This window comes from Rhodnius prolixus, unplaced genomic scaffold (assembly GCF_049639745.1).
Source record: "Rhodnius prolixus isolate KJV_2025 unplaced genomic scaffold, Rpr scaffold_14, whole genome shotgun sequence".
Classification (NCBI taxonomy): domain Eukaryota; kingdom Metazoa; phylum Arthropoda; class Insecta; order Hemiptera; family Reduviidae; genus Rhodnius; species Rhodnius prolixus.
Genome location: NW_027411594.1, coordinates 4,475,230 through 4,495,984, shown reverse-complemented (window position 1 = coordinate 4,495,984; position 20,755 = coordinate 4,475,230). Strand labels below are relative to the sequence as shown.

The following is a 20,755-nucleotide window of genomic DNA, read 5'->3' as shown; positions in this document are numbered from 1 at the left end:
ATCAGATCTTTGTTCTAATTCTACAAAAAAAGAAAAAGAAAAGAAAAATCCTTTAATTAAAGACTAGTTATTGTTTGCTTTTTAATAATTAAAGTAGATAGGAAATTCCAAAATCAAATTGAAAATAACTGTTGAAATCGGTTCAACTGATGGTCACCACAAATTCTTTGTACAAACATTATCAGTTTAAACAGACTAATTAATTTCGCAGGGTAATATATGACATCATTAATTTCAATTATTCACATTTTTAAGGGTGTAGAGACGAAGTCCTAAACATTTTTTTTGTAACAACTACAAATGTACTTTCCAGTTTTATTGATACAAGTACTGTCAAATAGCTAATATTTTCTATTTTATTTTTTAAGATGAAGATCGAAAAAGTTGGCGAATTTGCTGTAATAAAGCTCAAACAGAACGTTGTCATCGGGCGTGTAGATCGGCAGCCACTTCTAGCGAACTACCGCATCACTGTAGGCATAGTGATGAATTGGATTTGTTCGCCTGTGTGCAGAAATTACAGGTGAGATAATCGATAATCTCTAATCACCGTGCCTTTTCATGTTAATCTTTGAAATGCGAGTAAGTACACACAGCCTTGTTGATTTGACCTAAGTGTCTATTGCCAGTGTAATCGTCGTGTTATATTGGTTGTAAGTATAGAGAGAAACACTCACAATATCGGTTTTATATATTACAGTAAGTTAGTTCTTTGAACAATGAACTAACCAGCGTCTGCTCATGTTATTAGTTTGAACAATTTTGTTTTGAATCAACTTGCTTTTTATGTTTCACCTCTTGAAACCATTGCACAATTAAGTCTCTTGACCATTGGAAGCAACAATAAGCGATTCTATTTCTGCGAAGACTGGGGATCGTCTAATGCAAATGACTTCGTGAGACTATGTTTGGTGTCTTTACGCCATCTCCCTTAAATCGAATTGATGTAAAAAAAAAAAAAACAAAAAACAAACCTCTGAACGCTGTTACTACATACTTGCCAAACGTAATTTTGCAGTAGCCTTTGAGTAAAAATTCCAAATTTTGACCTACGTTAAGTCCAAGATCAAATGTGGTCCAATGTTTGAAAAAACTTCAGTTACGTTAAAAGGCATTGTACTGCCAATTTCACCGAAATCAGTCGCCCAGTGCCTTTCTTCTAGTTCTGCTGCTAATAACCTCTTAGCTACTGTAAATCACAGACACTTGTGATTATGTAGTCGTCTACAGAAGATGAAAGGCCTTAAAGATTACTTCTTTCCAGCAGACCTAGGATTTTGCCTTCAACAGTTTTTTTCAATATTATTAGTTCTTCTACTATCTTATAATATCTATTTATTCCTAAAACATTATATGTATAGAAGCTCACATTGACCGCCACTTTTAACTGTCGTAAGGTTGAAGACTTGGATTAATGTTCGGTTCAAAAACTTAGGAACAGGTTAAGATGGCTATAGTGATTAAGATATGCAGGGACAAAATTCCCATTTTACTTATTTACTGTAATATTTTTTTTTTTAAGCGACGCTAAAGATAATTTTACTTTTTTCCTCCAGGAAGGTGAAGAATGTTGTGGCCTTGCCAGGAATCCAGAATGCCATAATTTATGCAGAAAATGGTTGCAAAATCCATCGCATGTTTCCAGATCTTATCTAGTCAACGCCTGTTCTTATCCGGTGGTTAACTGTATCAACAATATCAGTAAACCAGCACATCTGTCTGCACCTCATAAATGTAAGTGTTTCGAATCTTCCAGTTTGCAGTTAGTAGTTTTAGAAAGAAATTTTTTGGATAGCTCATGGGCAATGATACAAACAGTTATGACAATACTGTAACTGCCTAACAAATCATTTCTTGTTAAGCGACACTTCTGATTCCATTCAAAGGTTTTTAATCAGAGTAATCTTCAATTTTTTAAGGGAATGATAAAAAACAAAGAACTATCTTAAAATGTGACTTTGTACCTTACCGCATCATCATTATAATCGAAAGTGGTGTTCAAGTTTCGTGAAAGTTGTCGAAGTCGATAGTCAAGAAACATTCAGCTCATATCCGAAACTTATATTGTACAATTATAGTTCCGGGTAACCCGTTTTTTTTCAGATTTGAAATTCATATAACGTCTCTTATCCGGGGTAAAACCGTACATTATACTGATGTAGCACTTGAAGGGGTATTTAAAATTACCCTTCTCCGAGCGTTCCCTGTGGGAAATCATTATCAGTATTATTAAAGAAAATCATGAAAGATCTTAACTTCGCAAATTTGTCATGATCTTAGTACACTTCTAGAAGTGAATAAAAAGAAGCTTTTAATGAATGTGTCTCACTTTGTGTGCGTATGTAAAGAAAAAGGTTATGGTATTGGTCGGTGTGTGAACAGTTAATTGGGTACATCCAGACATCCTGCGCTGCCATGTCGAGTTATGCTAACTTTTCCAGAGTTTCCCTGCAGCTCATTGGTATGGGTAACCTGCTACCACCTTAGAAATACAAGATGCTCTTTACATAAGATATAAATTTACAGTAGAAGATTGAATTACAAATTTAGTTTTAAATTTTGCAACATTTCAACATAGTTGTGTGGTAAATTTATTTTCAGCAAGATTATCTCTTATAGAAAAGAAAAAGCCCAGAGGAGACCGGCAACAAAGGCAACCCTAGAGGACCATTGTGTCTCCTTGAGCCTAGTGTTAGCATGTAATGTGTAATTGTCTGTGAAGTGTGCAAGTGTATTTGTAAGTGGGTGGTATTGATAGTGAGTTTACTGTGGGTACACTAAGCCTGTAACAACTACTCTGCCTAGCCTTATGTGTGAGAATTCGGTACAGGCTACGCTCAAATATTCCTATTGTAAGGATGAAAAGGCTTGCGGCCTTCTTTTGAGAGCTTACCTTTTCACAAAGATGCAATATCCTTTAGTGACTTGACTAAATTCTGAATAAAACTAATCATAAGAATTTTAGAAGATCGAAAATGAGGTGTATCTTGCCTCATTTATTTTCAAAATTTAATTTTACTATTAAAATTTACTGCTCATTTATTTTCGGATTCCATTGGAGGTATCTAAATGAAATACAAACTGTAAGCTAGCTCCTTTTGATTTTTTGTTTTTAAGCTAACAAACACTTCATTTCTCCCTTGAGAAGAAAGAGTGTTGCTCGGGTATCTTTCTCGATGTGAAGCAAGCCTTCCATCGGGTTTGGCACCCGGGCTTGCTCTGGAAACTCAAGGGCATTCTTCCGTTCACTCACTTCCTCATCTTGAAGTCCTATTTGTCTGATCGTCATTTTCAAATTCAAATCGGGACTGCTAAACATCGTATTGAAGCGGGTGTTCCTCAAGGAAGCATCTTAGGATCTATCCTATATGTTATATACACAGCAGACATACCTTTCTCCTCACATTGATCCGGTAACTTCACACAGAAACCTTCAAACTCATCACTTTTCTCTTGAGGAATGGTTTAAAAAATGGAAAATCAAGTTAAATGAAACCAAATCTCAAAATATTACTTTTACTCTCCGCTGCATCACTCTTCCTTCGATCTTCTATGACTCAATTCCCAATTCCTCCTGCCAATGTGGTCCGCTATCTTGGACTTTATTTAGACAAAAGACTGACTTGGAACCCGCACGTACGACTTAAACGAACTGAAGTTAACAGGCGTTATTGACTACTTAAAAGACTACTAGACAACGTTCAAAACTTTCACTTAATAACAAACGACTGATTTTACAATTCCATACTTTACAAATAAATTTAAAAAAATAAAATAATAGCTAACACTTCATAACAAACGACAAGATCGAAATATTTTCTCGTAATCTAGTGACCAAAGAGCAATAACTTGATTTGTCCAATTTTGTAGCAAGATCGCTCTTTCCCCTCTTAAATGCCCCCTCTGTTGAAATTAACCTTCTGAATTTGACAGTGTCGCATCACGGGTGGATAGTTACTTGGATAGCTAGCTATACACGTACACCAAATTACAGATTTAGAAAATTTTGGGAGTTAGCGTTTACAGAAAGTACTCTTTGATAACCTACACTAAATTTTGTCAATAGTATTGAAATAACCTTCTCTTTGAAACCTATACAGAGACAATAACCCTTCTTCAAAGTAAGCGTACACCATTCTTCGAATAACCTTTTCAATAAGGGCTATTCTAGCAGGTAAAGAAAAGAAGCCAGTTATGTATTATAGGTTAAATTCCTCAGTTGTATGGTAGGACAAATTTAGTTATGTAGCTGGGAACATCTAGTGTGTTGTAAACCACATAGTACTTTAATTTTTTATTTTCATTTTCCTTTTTAATATGTTATCACTACCGTAAGCAATAGGTCAGAAAAGGCGGAGAAACAAATGAGGAGGGAAAGAAAGGAGAGAATGTAATTTATATGGTGCTAGGTTTGGTGTGAGCCCTTAAATAAGGGCGCCCAGTCTACACTTCCTTATGTAGCCTCCCTGCCAGGGCAATTAATTCTGTCACAGTCACATTCTCTGAGTAAGAAAAGACTCACCAGTTCTTACTATTACAATCGCCCACTGGATAAAGTAGAAAATAATGTCACTTTCTCTTGAAACTCTGAAAATAAATTTTATAGAATTTATTGAACCAGTCGGTGAAGTGTATTAAAACCATCGTGCTCAGGAATGTTAAGTGTTTCCGTGCTCAGAAATGTTGAAATGTTTCTTAGAGGTACTTTTTCAAATTTATTAAAGGTCACGACGCGTTATTGAAAGTAAGCAATCAAGGAATTTTTGGAATAAGTCTCACAACAAATAGTTAGGATCTGCAAAGCTAGGTAATCCAATTATTTCATCCATTACGGCATGCATAATATATTTTTTCGTAACATTGAACGGTTTTAAGACTTTCATCCATCTTCAGATAAATGCTTCTGCCTCTTTAGTCAAGGCTCCTTTTCCTTAGCTTTGTCCATAACTTTTTGTATCCTTCCAGTTAGGTGTGAACTTAATAAAAAAAAAAGAGAAGCTTTTAATGTTTTGAAAAGATTTTTATCAGCAACGTCATCCTAAGTCCATGTCGGAGACATTTTTTATTTATTTATTACATTGTAAGTAACTCATTTATGACTCTATTATTGCCATATGGAAATGTGTGCGGGAAAAACGGGGATCTATTTAGAAGTAGCAATCCGGGCTTATATGAGTTGGTTGCATAGGGAGGTAAGCCCAGAAAGAGTTTTTAGGTGGGTCGGAAGCAGAGGAGCCTCGTATAGGCAGTCAGTAGAAAGGTTGTTAGCGTAGGGTACAGACTCACTATCCAAAACATGTTAAATTGCAATTGAATAGAAATTTGTAGAATCCGTAAATAGTGGGAATTTTCCATCAAAAATGGAGAAAAACCTACTAAAATTATTAAAGAGATTTCTAAACCAACCCTAAAATTAAATTCTTAACTATTTTTGCATTAAAAAGATGATTACCCAAAGTATTGTTTAAAACTTTATAAAGTACATATTTAATCCTTTTAATGTAGTAAAAGCCAGCAGCTAAGTCACTGAATCTGTTAGTAACGAAATGGTTAACCTAATTAATGTCTTTAATTTGCAGATCTTCATTGTTGTGATAAAGCTAGCGATCCCAAGTGTAAAGAAGCTTGCAAGAAAATTCTGAAGACCAGATCTAGTACAGATGATGTTGCCGATGCTTTTGGTGATGCTGGATGCCCTTTAACTTTGCAGGTACTCTTATACTTTGTTTTGCATACTTATTGTGATTCTCTTCAAATAGTTTGTTTTTTTCTTTCAATAAAATGATTACTGTATTGTGTAATTTCACATCATTTTTGGCGTAAGCCACATTCTGCACAGTGCTACGTCTAACTTGAGCTTGTAGTAAAATCAAATTGGAAAATATTCAGCGCATTTTCTGTCGTTGGTTTCAAAAATTTACCACATGGCATACGGCCAGCCATAGTAACGTGGGAATAGGAATATTGTCGATTAAAGTCCAACCACTAGAACTGGTGAATAAGGGGGATGGCCCCATTAGTCAGGTCTCCAGGAGAATTTATCTTACCAACTTTCCTAAAATCCATTATTTTTAGCGTTTTATAAGGATTCTATTTGAGTAAATCTTGTAAGTAACCCGGAACTATAAGGGAGAAATATATCGCTGTTTGTTTACATTCATTTAATTATTATTCTTTGTGAAATCTCCCAAGAACTGAATAGAATGTTTCCAAACCTAGCCGAGCGTTTTCTGGTTTTGCCAATGCACTCATGTTTTGTTGCTGTTGAAGAGGTGGTTAGGTTATTTATTGTAGAATGCTGATGGATGAACATCCGAAACCGGTCAGGAATTGCTCCGAGGAATATAAGCAAAGTGTTCTGTTACACCAAGAAAATGCTTAGACGAGGGGCGGGTCTAATGGTCATGAGCGTGGCTGTGTAAGTGGGAGATCCCCAGTTCGAATCTCGCGTATGGCTACTTTTATTAGTTAGAAAACATTTTTTATAGTAAAGTATGAGCCCTTTGGCTAGAATTTCGACTTAATCTACGCCATCATGCACTGTTACCTGCAATAGGTCAACTTTAATGTTTCTACCCTAAAGGATTGAGCTTACAGAGTCCGTTCCTTGTTATATCCATAACTGTTAAAAGAAAGACTTGAAGACAAGAAATACTTGAATTGTATTCCTTTTTTTGTGATTTCCACATTCTAGGATAAAGTTTCTCAGTGTTTTCTGCACAACGATCAAGATACGAATCCTAGAAATCTAGAAAAACCACAAAAAGTTGGTGCAGATGCTGCTAAACTACACTGTTGTAGTAAAGCTGTTACTCAACAATGTAAACGCTTGTGCCATAAAACGTTTACAAACGAATGGAATCCATCTTGGCAGACGTTCGACAATGAATGCCTAACACCGGCAGAAGATAATCTTTCTCAGTGCATTGATGAAGGTATTAACTAAATACTTATTGATTTAAAATAAGTAAAGAGACATTTAAAATAAATGAATGTTCATTCACAAAACGTTTATTAATTTAAATGAATACAGTATACTTAATAACAGCATTATTATGTATTATTTTTTGTCAAGTTGAAGAACCATGCGAAGTGGGCTGTGAAGGGCTGTCGTATTGCAGTAATTTCAATAATCGTCCAACTGAATTGTTTCGCAGTTGCGATATAAATGCAGATAAAGCAGCAAAAGAGAACGTTGTCAGCTGGATGCAGAAAGGTTCCATTTCGGTGCCTAATATTAAAAATTTATTTATAAAAAATATTGCTGAATGTTCACCCATCACTTGGCAAACTATTGCCTGCACATTGCAGATCAGACCTTGTCAAAGGAGTACACAAGTTACAAGGATTTGCAAGTGAGTAACCCTTTTTAAGAACAGTCCCTCTTTACCACTTTGGGAATATCTCTTACAGCATTCTTCTCATTGATACATTTCCTCTGGCATTAAAGTCTTAAATAATCTTTTCCTAATGTTTTTAAATCTGTTTTGTATAGCTCCTTTTCCATTTAAATTATTTTACATATCACTTTTAACTTCTCAGCTAAAGAAGTTTTAAATGATTCTTTTTTTATCCTTTTATTAATTGATAATGGCTTAATTTTGTTGCAATATTGGTAGCTTGAAGGTAAACAGTGCAAGTTCTTGTCCATTCTCTCCGTACTTCATCCACTCATTTCCATGTCGCACCTTCTCATACTTCTCCCATTTCTTCATCTAATTTTGTTTTTAACCTACCTCTCAATGCACCATCGGCCGAATAACCTTCTTGTCCAACTGCAAAGTGTAAAACATTTGATGTGTAAGCTCACCAACCATACTAGATGACGAAATAATACAATGAAATTCATAAATCTTTGCTGAAAGTTTACAGCAACTCCATAACCAATAAATATAATATCCATTTAATTTTTAAAATTGCTGATTCCACTTTTTTTTCCTCGGTGAATATTTTAAATAAATTCTATACTGTCTTGAGTCCACACAAAATGAGAGGGTATGACTCACTAATTGTGAATTACAGTGTTATTTATTTTTATAGACAATTAAGTCAATGTTCTTTACTTATGTTTTTCAGAGAAGACTGTTTTAAAGTGCTGTCAGTGTGTTTGGACTGGTCACGCATGAGTCAAACTGTATCAGCTGCGGACGTTTGTTCTGAACTTGCTCCAAGCGATCCATCTGCTCCTTGTATTTCCTTAAATCCTTTTCTTACACCAAGTGAGGAAGGTTACACAGAAGCAATAACTAAACCTTGCTTGCCAGATCCGTGTAGCCCCAGCGAGCTTTGTACTGTGGCCAGAAATTGTGCTCCCAGCGATGTACACTGTCGTCCATACAGATGTTTACCTGGTAGGTTAATTTGTTTCAATTACCATTGCTTCTTCGAATTCCATAAATAACGATAAGAAATATACTAAAATAATTAAATTGTATAATGTCTTTCGTCGTTTTTGATGACTGATTTTATTTATCCAACAGGAAGAAAGATTATTCCCAATTCTGAAATTTTAGAATTATTTTTTGTATAATTACAACCTTATAAAAAGTATTCCACTCAAATAATTTTATAAATTTTTAAGGCGCCACGGTAGCCGAGCGGTTAGAGGCGAGACCTGCAAAGCTAATATCTATTGTGGTACTGGATTCGTTTTCCCGGTCTAGGCCTTAGATTTTATTTAATGGTTAATAAAAGAACTTTGTAGTAAAGTATGTTTGCTAATCACCTCCGTCCACGATCCCTAATTTGGTAGATGGACGTAAAGCTTGCCTGAAAAAATAAAATAATTATTTACAGGTTGCAAACTTGGTGATTTGTCTCCACTTACGGTGCCGGCTGGATCTTATGCTCGTATACCTACATCTGTGGGCCAGAAAGGCTGTCATAAGATTTGCGAATGTACTCTCCAAGGCACCATGTCTCGCTGTCAGAGCTTATCTTGTGTACCTCAAGATTACTGTCAAATTGGCAAGGACAGAATTGGTAATTTCTTATTTTATATTTAAAATCTGCTTAGTGCAATAGATGTAATTAAATAAATAATAATTAAGTATGGGTTTCCTTTCGCTCATTCTATGTAGGTCATCGTAACCTTTCTTATTTTATGGAAACCACAAATATCTTTTCGTTACCAAGGTGAAACAGTCCAGCGATTTACTTATTATTATTATTTATAATCTTGTTCCAAGTGTCGTTAGAAACATATATAAGGCTGCTTGAATTTGTGTTCACTTTTCTCAATGTCATTTCTAGAGTTGAATTAGAAGGTACCGGATGCCATGTCTTAGTCCTAAACTAAAGATTTCCGCCTGAACAGCTGGCAACTTCACCTCTGGATGCGCCAGCCTAATCATCTTCGCGTAAATGTACGCAGCTATCATCCATTCAGCAATAAAATTAGTAATATGGTATTCTAGGGCATTTTAATATGAACATTAATAGATAAATGTCTAAAATTGCTCTCCAGTTTATTGGCAATCTCAACATATGTTTAGTTGTAAAGAGGATCGCGAGTATATTTCTCACTTTATCGGGTGGTATTTACAATATGAAGAGGACTGACTTCAATTAGCTCCTTCATGCTAGTAAATATTTTATAATTCTCTTGTAACAAATTTAACATTTTTTTTATGTTTGTTTGTTTTACATTTCAGAACATGGATCAACATTTTTTATGGAATGTAACGCTTGTTCATGTTATGCTGGTGAAATCATTTGCAGTAAACGACAATGTCCCAAATCATCGTTAAGTATAACGGACATTACAGAGACAACATTTCCTTGCAATTGTCCACCACATTACATACCTGTCTGTGGATGGAATGGTGTAACATATCCCAGCTCTTGTTTTGCAAAGTAAAGTATTAACATTATAGTTGGATCAAATTGCTATTGATTGATAATTATTTATCCATCAATAAAAATAAGTAATACATTATGCACGCCTTTTTGTTGGATGAAAGAATTAAACATTTGTTGCAACTTTATAAGTGTTGATTGTATTTTTAAAAAGTGGTTTTCATTGATTTAGATGCGTGGGTATGGCCGATGGAGACTACATGCCTGGAACTTGTAGCAGTATTAATCCTTGCTATGAAAATCCATGTTCAGAGAACGAGATATGTGTTATTAAAAGAAGAGTTTGCCTACCAAGTTTAGAGAGGATATGTCCTCAGTTTGTGTGCGGTATGTACGATCTTATTTTTCTATTTGTTTATATTTTCCTTTCTATTCAGGAAGCATCATGATTGTGTATAAAATTTTCATCAGGGAAAAAAAGTTTGATGCTTTCCGGGACAAAAAAAAGAAAGAAAGTGTTTTTTAGAAAATGATCTGCGCGCTAGTGTGTAAAAAAAAAAGAACTTCTACTAGGCAGACTCCGATTACTTAGCGTTTAAAATTCATCTGAAAAGCCCCACTTGATTGAAAAGATTCTTCAGTTTTATGAAATTACTTAGGAAAAGATTCTTACGATTTTCTTTTAAACGATTTAGTACGTGAAGCTGTTCTCAGAATTAATAACCTTTTTCCAATAAAAAATTCGATTCAAATTCGAAAATGATTCCATTAAAGGGTGTATTTTAATGTAGAATGCGTTTTCCTACTACTTATGCAGCACTAAAGAGGATTAAAGAGGAGTAGAGCTTAGAGTTTGAAGAGAAATTGTATGAAAGGAAGTGTATAGTTTTTCCAAAGCGATTTTACGGGAAACCCATTTCCTTCATCTTAGTATGTTAAAGGTGCATACAAAAAAAAAGGCGATAACTTTTCTTTGTAACGTTTCTGCATGAAAGTTAATTTAAAGCAGTTTTTTTGGGTAGCGAAGTAAACACAATCTTTAGCAGCGGTTTCATCTAATGCTATTAGAAAAATATGTATCTTTATTATTTGCTTGACGATGTTTCCCTTATTTTTTAAATTAAATTTATGTTTTTTTTTCGAGGTATAGTTCTTCCGAAAAGTGTAACTGTTTTTGTTGTTCATTCTTTTTGGTGACTGATTTATAGTTACAATAGGATGAAAAAATAAATGCCATTTCAGTCGAGTAAAATTTATTTTGCCGAGCTTTCGACCTAGGGACTAGGTCATCTTCAGGGCTAGTTTATAAAGTAAACTGAGTGTCAGTCCATGAACAGACAAGACAGAAGACAAACCTACTCTGAAATGTATTAGTATTACTTTCTAAACTAGCCCTGAAGATGACCTAGTCCCTAGGACGAAAGCTCGGCAAAATAAAGTTTACTCGACTGAAATGGCATTTATTTTTTCATCCTATTGTAACTGTTTTTATTTTCAACTTCTGTTTTATTCATTTTATCTTATTTCAATGCTACTTAATTGTTTGCTTTTTTTTCCTGAGTTCATACGCTAGTTTTTGTGTCATCGGTGGCAGTAGGTCATTGTTGGCTAAAAGTTCTAAAAACGTAGATGTTTTTCTTACTTCAATCTTTGAAGTTCATATCTTGGACTTTCTTTTACTACAATTTCCTCATCATTTATACGGATCTTTCGAGACTTCATGTTCATTTGCAAAACATTTTAAAGTTAATATTACGATTCATAACAATTTCTTTTATCATTTTTATACGTAAGGGGTGAAATTGTATTTAAAGTTTATGCAATAACAATTGAGAAGAACTGTAATCTACTTAATATTGCTCTTTGGATAGAAATGCATATAAAAACTGTAACCTACTGCTCAATAGATAAAGAACGAAGGATCAGTGAGTTCTTTCCAATATTACCTACTCCTGGTACCAAAGAACTCGCTTTTGATGATGAACACTTTACGTTTTAAGAAAGAGGATTCTGAAATACTTCTCAAAAAAATTTTTTTTTTTCAAAATCCTTTCAAATATTTTTAGTAAACCTAGTTGTATTGATGCCAACTACCATTACCTTGGGAATTGCATTAAAAATCAAATTTAGTATCTAGATTTTCTATTTTATAACGGAAAAGATGACAAATGATTTATTTGGGTACAAATTTGGTTGTTTTACACTATAATAATAATAATAATAAGACACTTTATTGAAAATAATTACAAACTTTAGAATTGAAAACAAAACAAAAGCGTATACGGCTTGGTAATCCGTCAGCCGGAAGTTAGGTGCTTTTTATAATATAATATAATTAAGCAAAAATAAAACAAGAAGTGTCTTAATGAAATGATAATTGTATAAAACAAAACCTATTATTAATAAAGAACAAGAAAATACATAATATTACAGATAAGATAAAGAAAAAAGAAAAAACTCGCCTCCATAAAGTACATTCATTGAAAAAGTAAATAGAAAAATTAAAAATTAAAATTAAAACAAAAATAAAATTTATAAACATGAACATCTTCATAAACTAATAATTAAATTCTTGAATTAATTGGTATCTGTACAACCAGGCAGAGCGAGCGTAATTAATAAGATTGATACAGTTAGTAGAGTTTAAAAGCTCTCTTAGATTGGGCAAAGTTAGAGAACGAACACCAAGGTGTCACACTCTAAATTCTGCCAAGATAGGACAAATAGCCAAAAAATGGACTATGTCCTCTCTAGCCTTTAAATTGCATAGTGAGCACAACTCTACCTCCCTGTCAACCCAAGGGGTAAAATTCAAATAGAGCAGTTCGCATCTCATCTTAAACAGCCAACGTAATTCCTTTAAATTTAATTCTGTAGTCTGAGATGAAAAAGAAAATAGACCAGCATTAACATTAAGCTCTCTATAAAAAAGGTATCTATTAGAATCTTTGGCGCTTGTAACACACATTTCCCGATGAACTATCTTTATTTTATTTGACAGAATAGCAAACTGATTCTTCCACAATGAAACATTATTATAGGAGAAACAGAAATTAAGATTGTACTTTTCAGCCAGTTTTATCCAGCTGTCAAACCAAAAGGTTTTGTGTTTAACGATTTCTAGTGCAACTACTCTAGGGAGTCTATATGCCGGCAATTCAAGGATTTTCAAAATGTATCTGAAATGGAGCCCTAAAGTAAACGTAAATAACAAATCGACACCAGTTTCAAGATACAGCATGAAGTTTGGAGTAATTGAAGGCAGGGAATATAATTTCTTAATAAAAAAAAGCAATAATTTCTCCAATACCTCATACTGCTCAAACCCCCAAATCTGGGCAGCATGACAAGCGATAGATCTGAAGACAGTATTAAACAGTTGGAACTTATGGGACAAGGGAACCATGCACTGAGCAACAAGGACTGACCAGACTGTATTAAGGGCCATTTTAGCCATAAAGACTCTTTCCTTAATGTACGTTTGGAAGGAAAGGCGAGGTGTCAAAGTAACCCCCAAATATTTATATGAATTGACCACATCTATCAGCATATCCCCATATCTCCAACTTTCCCTTGACGAAAGCCTACCTCCTCTTCTAAAAACAACAATCTTGGACTTCGCCAGATTTACCTCCAAACCCCACTGTTCACAGTATTTTTTAAGGATATTAATATTGTTCTGAAGTTTGAGTGGATTCTCGCTCAGGAGCACAATATCGTCAGCGTACATAAGTACTTTGACAGTAGTATTAGAAATTCGTATTCCACCTTCCAAACAACCAGGCAAGTCGTCAAGGAAAAGAGAAAACAATAAGGGGCTCAACAGGCAACCCTGCCTGACACCACTAGATACCCGAAAAAACTCAGAGACCCCATTATTCCCCCTAACAGCAGACACCGTTACAGCGTACAAGGATTTCAGAATAGTAAGCATTCTTGAGGACACGCCTAAATTATACAACTTCAAAAATAATGCCCTACGATTAACACGGTCAAAATCAGCTGAAAAATCAACAAAAAAGCAATACACCTTTTGACCTCGTTTTAAAAATTTTAATTTAACAATACTAGTAAGAACAAGCAAATTGTCAAGAGTGGAGTAACCTCGCCGAAAACCCGACTGATATTCACTCAAAAGATCATTTTCGACAATAAAACTATCAAGGCGCCTTAAAAGTAAACCAGTAAAAATTTTAGCAACCACATCTATACAGGAAATGCCTCTATAATTAGACACCTCATTAATTTCACCGCGTTTAAATAAAGGAAACACAATAGATCTGCTAAATGAAGACGGGGTTATACCAGTTTCATAAATATAATTAAAAAAAGACAATAGTCTCTCAAAAAATACATCAGGGGCATTTTTATAGAATTCCGAGGCGATTCGATCAAAACCAGGAGCTTTTCTGTTTCTTAAATTCGCTACCACTGTCTTTAATTCGCCCATTGTAAAAGGAGAATCAATAAAAGAATTAGTGATAAAAGGCTCAGCATAATGAACTAGTACATCTGAAACAGGATTAAGAAGATTATCAAAGTGAGAGACCCAGTCGCACATTAAAATTTTATTACCACATACAAATTGTTTTTTTTTAAATTGGTTAAAAATTTGCCACAGTTCCTTAGAATCCCGCACTGATCTACAAGAATCTACAAGGGAATCGTAATACACTTTCCTTTTGTTCAAACAAACTGATTTAAACTCTATATTACTCTCCAGATAAGCACTCTTAACATATGACGAACCAGTAGCACGAAAGAGTCTCAGCAAATTAAAAGACCTATTTCTAGCCCGAAGGCAGGCCCCATCAAACCAAGGTTTCTTTTTGATTATTCTAACGAAATTGGAAGTTATAGAAGTGGGACAAGAACTTTTAATTGCATTCGTAAGAGTGTCTAGCCAATCTTGAACCCCAGAGGGAAAAGTACAAACACTACTTAGAAGAGAATCCAAATTTGATTTATATTTATCCACCATATCCTCAGACCAAAATAACTGAGGCATTAAAGGCAAAACTAACACTTCTGAGGAGGGTGCAAACTTTAATGTAATACTGAGAGGCAGGTGATCAGAATAATTAACAGGTAAAACACAGAAATCATCTATAACAGACAAACAGTCTAAAGAAATAGAACAGATGTCATTAACAGAGCAGCCATTATTACTTAGATAAGTAAATTCGCCCATACTATCCCCCGGAAATCTACCATTTAAAATAATCAAATTATAGTTTTCACAAAGCTCAAGAAAATCAGTACCTCTTTTATCTAGAACCCCATCCTTAGAATTCCTAGAGAGTTTACACTTACAGTTATCAATAAACACATCCTCGGGAAGAGACTGCATACATGCAATCCTAACATTACAATCACCCACCAACATATAATCACAAGAATTATGCTCACCTAAAAACTGAACCACTTTAGAAAAACAATCATTCCAAGAGTTACAGTTAATATAAAGTGGATAAATAAAAAATGCATTATTAGAAATATTCACAGAAATTAAATCAGTACCATCAATTCTTACAAAATTAAATAAATTTTTTGGGAGAGATGACCTAATCCCATAAAGCTCACCTCCACTGGCTCTACCATAAATAGAAGATCTCTTTGCTGGCACAAAGTGTAAATAATAATCACCAAAATAATCACCAAATAAAATGATTTATTTGGGTACAAATTTGGTTGTTTTACACTATAAGGTCACTCAAAGATAATTATTAACATTTTATAAATAAATATTACATCTAAATGAGATTTACACTTTTGTGCTTGAAGTTTCTTTACATTACACTTGGCATTAATTGTTTTCTTTAATTCTTTTTGGTAGTAAACAAACTGAGCCCATGCAGTCATCAGGCCGACAATGGAGTATGCTCTACAAGTGGCCAGTTCGAACCCAACCCGTGTTCCTTGTTAGTACACCGTCAACTGGAACTGGCATATTTCGGGCAATGTTTAGTAAGTTAATTAAATATGTAAATTATAACCTAATATTAAATTAGTTCTCAAGTACCCGCATATTTTGCGCTGACATTACTTTTTTTAATATACTCTCAACTGATTCATAATTTTCATAATTGCATAGTCTCAACTTCTGTCTTTTAAAATGAATTAATCATTATATATCTTTACCTTTTCTTTAATTTTACCCGCAAACAGCTGGTTCTTTAATTAGATTTTCTCTTCAATTTTGTAGCTAGATTGCAGCAATGAAGGATCAGTATGCGGTATTGATGGTAACACCTATATGAGTGAATGTCAAGCACATGCCAGACTGATTGCCGTAGACTATACTGGTCCGTGTATTACTGTGGGACTGATCAACTCTGAGCCGAAGAAACAATGCTCGAATTCGGTGAAATGCCCACCATTGGCTGAAGCTGGATGTCTAGGTGTTACACCGCCAGGTGCTTGTTGTCCAATTTGTACAGGAGCTCTAAAAGTTTTATTCAGGTAACAGTCAATTGTATTGTTCAAATCATATCTTTTGTACAAACAGAACAATTTAGAGGAATGAGAAAACAAATTAGCACACGCCATTTTTTCACTTATTCGTTATCATTGAAATGTCAGTCTGGACTAAAATAACCAGAATTCCCTGTAATTAATAATATTGTTACTATTATGTCATAATTAGTTATGACGTAATTTTGGTGGACAAAATTAATCCTTCAATAAACTTTTATATAAAAACTACACTGATGGACAAAATTAACACACCACCCTTATTTTTTTTATTATTTCCAATTTGTGCAAATTTTGGACTTTCAAAATATTGTTGGCTGAAAAAATAAGCCATTTGTAACTACGGCCATCTGAAGAATTGAGGCCTATTCTCACCTCATTTGTAAAGAGAACTCTTTTCCAGTTGTCTTAAGTCCAATTCACATGTTCACGTGCAAACTGAAGCCTGCTCATTTTGTGAACTGTGGCAAGGAGAGGGCCACGAGCAGGATGTCTGGCTCTAAGGTTACTTTCATTAAGTCTTCTTCTAACAGTCCTGCTGGAGATGGAAACATTTCGGACTTGCCTTATGAGACTTTTTATCTCATTTCCCGTTATACTCGTGTTTCGCAAAGCTAGGTGCCGGATGTACCTATCGTCTCTCTCTCTCTGCTGAACATCTCTTCTTGAATGACCTCTTGTCTCCCTAAATCGCTTTAGACAAGTGATGTACGTCAAAAACAAAAGCGGAAGATAATTTATTTAATTTTAACTAAACAAAAACTGAGTGGTGCGCTAATTTTGTCCATCAGTATACTTTGTCAAAGTTGAGCCTAAATTGGACAATTGGCATTTCTCTTCGAAAATTACCTCATCTATTATTACACACTGAAGATACTAGAATTCACCATAAACTAAATATAAATTACAGTTAACAATATTATCCAGGGATTAGTTTAAGCGAAAGTGTCACTTTGATGAACTATAGACAAATCTGTCTAAGAATGTTTAGCCTCTTTCAGCACAATGCTTTAGCAGTAAGGAATTCTCTTGTAATGCTAATATTTAAAGACCCAAAAAATGAATAATCGATTCGATCAAAGAATGCATACCCTAGCTAGCAATATAAGTTACGTTGGACCAAAATGTTTCCTCATAAATTTGTGCACAGTAAACGATAAATCTGCTTTTAGTAACAGATGGTTGGCTATTTAATGGTTAATTTTTTTTACACTACTATTGTTAGATATTTTAGAGTTGCCATAAATATGTTCTTTTTTCTATTTTAGATATTTTAGATCTTTAGATATTTTAGATCATAAAATGAGATGCGATTTCATAAATGTATCTTAATTACTTAAATTTAAGTACAAGGATAAGGATCTTAATTACTTAATCATCATTTTCCTTGCATTTTATTATTATTTTTTTTTTTTTTTTGTATTTGTTAACAGTCAGAAACAGATCGACCGTACGGTGAACAGTATGGATAGTGAACTAGCCGACTCTTTTCTCGTGGAATCAATAATGAAAGCTTTAAATCGTCAAGTCCAAGTAGCTGAATGTACAGTACGAGGATATCTAACCGTCGAAACAGATCTACTAGTATTGGTCACTACAACAAAGAAAAATCCCAGCAGTATTCAACTTGGTGCTTGTATAGTTGAAGCGGAAAAGATTGCTGTTCTTATACAAAGATCTAGTCCCAGAATTGTCTCAGAATTAAGTCTTAGTGCGTTAACTGCGGCCACGATTGTACATCAGCCGGTAAATTCATCGGCCTTCGCACAGCTACCTACTTTCACAGTAATAGGGTCGCTCATCTTACTTGTATGGATTTCTTCGAACAATCGGTAAGGCTATTAAATTGCATTTAAAATAAAATTAAAAAATAATGAATTTGTGAAAAAAAAAGAAAAATATTTAGGGAAAATTTTTGTATTAAATTGGCTAGAGAAATTGATGAAATAAAAAAGTTAATATTATATCACAAAAAAGCTTTTAAGTTGCACATATTGAAAAGGTGAAATACAAATATATTATTTTATTTTTTGCTCAGTAAAAAAAGAAAATCGAATAAAATGAAATTTTGTATGTATATTAAGTAAGTTTAAGTATTTTAAATTTTAGTTTTTCAAGGGTGATATCGTTTTAAAATAAAGCCTGAAGTTCCCGATAGTATTTATTTTTTAATTAAAAAGAAGTGAAACTATTCCAAAACAAAAAATGCTGAGTAAGTAACCAGTTTTGTATCTAAGGGCGTGAAGGGTGAAGATAACTTAAGCTGTAAATGGAAGAGAAAAGGGCTGAGATATAAGAATTTTAAATCTTAAATGTTAAAAGTTAGAATGATATTGACAAAATCATAAATCTACACTAGTTTATATGTGCCATTATGTGTTTTGTTATTACTTTTAATATATTTATTGTAAATTATGTAATTTAAGATATTATAATAATGATTTTTATAATAGGAGAAATTAAACAACACCCTTTTAAAAGTATATTTAAAAAAAAACATGTATGTATTAAAATATATGTGTAAACCAAAGTGAATATTTTGATTTTTTATTTATTTCAATGTAATATATGTATTAATTAGGTTAATGGAGAATCGTTGTTTTTGTTTCGTTTTATTTTTTATGTTTTATTAATAATATAATTAAGAAAATTATCAAAATTTGTAAATAAATAAATAAATACATTTCAAAAACCTTTAACAAAAAAAAAGTTTTGGAAAATCGAACGTATTTGAAAATATAATTAACATTCATGTTGTGTTTTTTTGAATAATTTATGTGTAAATGGGGGAAAAATATTACGATGTATGCTGTCTTTTAATTAGTGATTTTTAGGAATGCAAAAAAATATATATAATATTTAATGTTGGTTTGAATTAAAGATTTATTTAAAATGCAATTAGTCACAAAAATCAACAGTCTTTAAAGCTAGGTTTAAAAAAAAAAATTCATTGCAATATAAGCCTTTCTATTAATTTTTCATAATTCTAAAAAAAAGACAAAAAAGAAAACAATGTAAATTTTAAAATAATGTTTAGTTAAATGTTAATAACTTATATGTATTTAATTTTTAATTAAGCTGTGATAAATGTTTTTTATTTTTTTTATAATTGATGTTCGGAAAAAGTAATTTTAAAGAAGTAGTTGACAAAAGCACTCTGAAAAAAAAAATATTATTATTAAAAATATGTGTGTGTATCATCATAAGGCATAACCGTGTTTATTAAAGAATTAAATTATGTTTTCTATTGATATCCCCCCTCACCAAAGATGTGATTTTATTTTTTATTTTTTGTGGTCCCAAAAAGGAAAAAAATCTTTGTAAGGAAGAATGCCAAAGATGTTTTATAAAATATAATGCTGTGCTGTGTGATGTCATTGATAAAATTCTCTTTTTCTTCTACTATTAACCTTGTTCATCTCTTTTTTTGTGATCATATTTTTACGAGGGTCATTTGAAAAGTCCGTGCAAAAATAAAAACTACTTAATTTTTTGGGGGTAAACCTTTTTTTATTTTTCAACATAGTCTCCTTTTAGGCTTATACACTTCGTCCAACGCTGCTCTAGTTTGTTGATCCCTTCCGAATAATAGGATTTGTCCAAGTCTGAGAAATAGCCATTCGTTTCTGCAATCACCTCCTCGTTTGAATAAAATCTTTTTCCCGCCAGCCATTTCTTCATATTTGGGGAACAAATAGTAGTCCGAGGGAGCCAAGTCTGGAGAATAGGGGGGGGATGTGAAACGAGTTGGAACCCTATTTCCATTAATTTTGCGACCACAACTGCTGAGGTGTGAGCTGGTGCGTTGTCGTGATGGAAAAGGACTTTTTTGTTGTGGGCCAATCGAGGGCGTTTTTCTTGCAGCTCGGTTTTCAAACGGTCCAATAACGATGAATAATATGCACCTGTAATAGTTTTACCCCTTTTCCAGATAGTCGATGAGGATTATTCCTTGCGAATCCCAAAAGACAGTCGCCATAATCTTTCCGGCCGAAGGAACGGTCTTCGCCTTTTTTTTGGCGCAGATTCCCCCTTGGTAACCCATTGTTTAGATTGTTCTTTGGTCTCAGGAGTGTAGTGATGTATCCATGTTTCATCCACAGTGACGAAACTACGCTTAAAGTCCTGCGGATTCTTCTGGAACAGCTGCAAACCGTCCTTGCAACGCTTCACACGATTTCGTTTTTGGTCAAGCGTGAGCAATCGCGGCACCCATCTTGCGGATAGCTTTGTCATGTCCAAATGTTGATGCAAAATAATATGTACCCGTTCATTCGAGATGCCCACAGCACTAGCAATCTCACGCACCTTCACACTTCTGTCATCCATCACCATATCATGGATTTTATCAGATTTCTGGAGTAGTAACCTCAACAGGGCGTCCAGAACGTTCAGCGTCACTTGTGCCCATATGGTCACTCCGAAAATTTTGAAACCACTTATAAACTGTTCTAATCGAAGGTGCAGAGTCACCATAATGTTT

At 33.7% G+C, this 20,755-nt stretch overlaps 1 protein-coding gene across 2 annotated transcripts in view; it reads left to right on the top strand.

Moving 5' to 3' along the window:
• Nucleotides 1-18,171, top strand: part of Reck (Reversion-inducing-cysteine-rich protein with kazal motifs) — a 211,021-nt gene extending 192,850 nt beyond the window's left edge. For both annotated transcript variants that reach the window (XM_074123281.1, XM_074123282.1), the window contains 12 exons: nucleotides 369-523; nucleotides 1,557-1,734; nucleotides 5,580-5,710; nucleotides 6,695-6,935; nucleotides 7,076-7,355; nucleotides 8,077-8,351; nucleotides 8,797-8,982; nucleotides 9,654-9,855; nucleotides 10,031-10,185; nucleotides 15,635-15,765; nucleotides 16,004-16,260; nucleotides 17,706-18,171. In XM_074123281.1, coding sequence (XP_073979382.1) covers nucleotides 369-523; nucleotides 1,557-1,734; nucleotides 5,580-5,710; nucleotides 6,695-6,935; nucleotides 7,076-7,355; nucleotides 8,077-8,351; nucleotides 8,797-8,982; nucleotides 9,654-9,855; nucleotides 10,031-10,185; nucleotides 15,635-15,765; nucleotides 16,004-16,260; nucleotides 17,706-18,108 — 2,594 coding nt within the window. In that variant the 3' untranslated portion in view covers nucleotides 18,109-18,171. The remainder of the gene's footprint in view (nucleotides 1-368; nucleotides 524-1,556; nucleotides 1,735-5,579; nucleotides 5,711-6,694; nucleotides 6,936-7,075; nucleotides 7,356-8,076; nucleotides 8,352-8,796; nucleotides 8,983-9,653; nucleotides 9,856-10,030; nucleotides 10,186-15,634; nucleotides 15,766-16,003; nucleotides 16,261-17,705) is intronic.
• The last annotated feature ends 2,584 nt before the right edge of the window (nucleotides 18,172-20,755 follow it).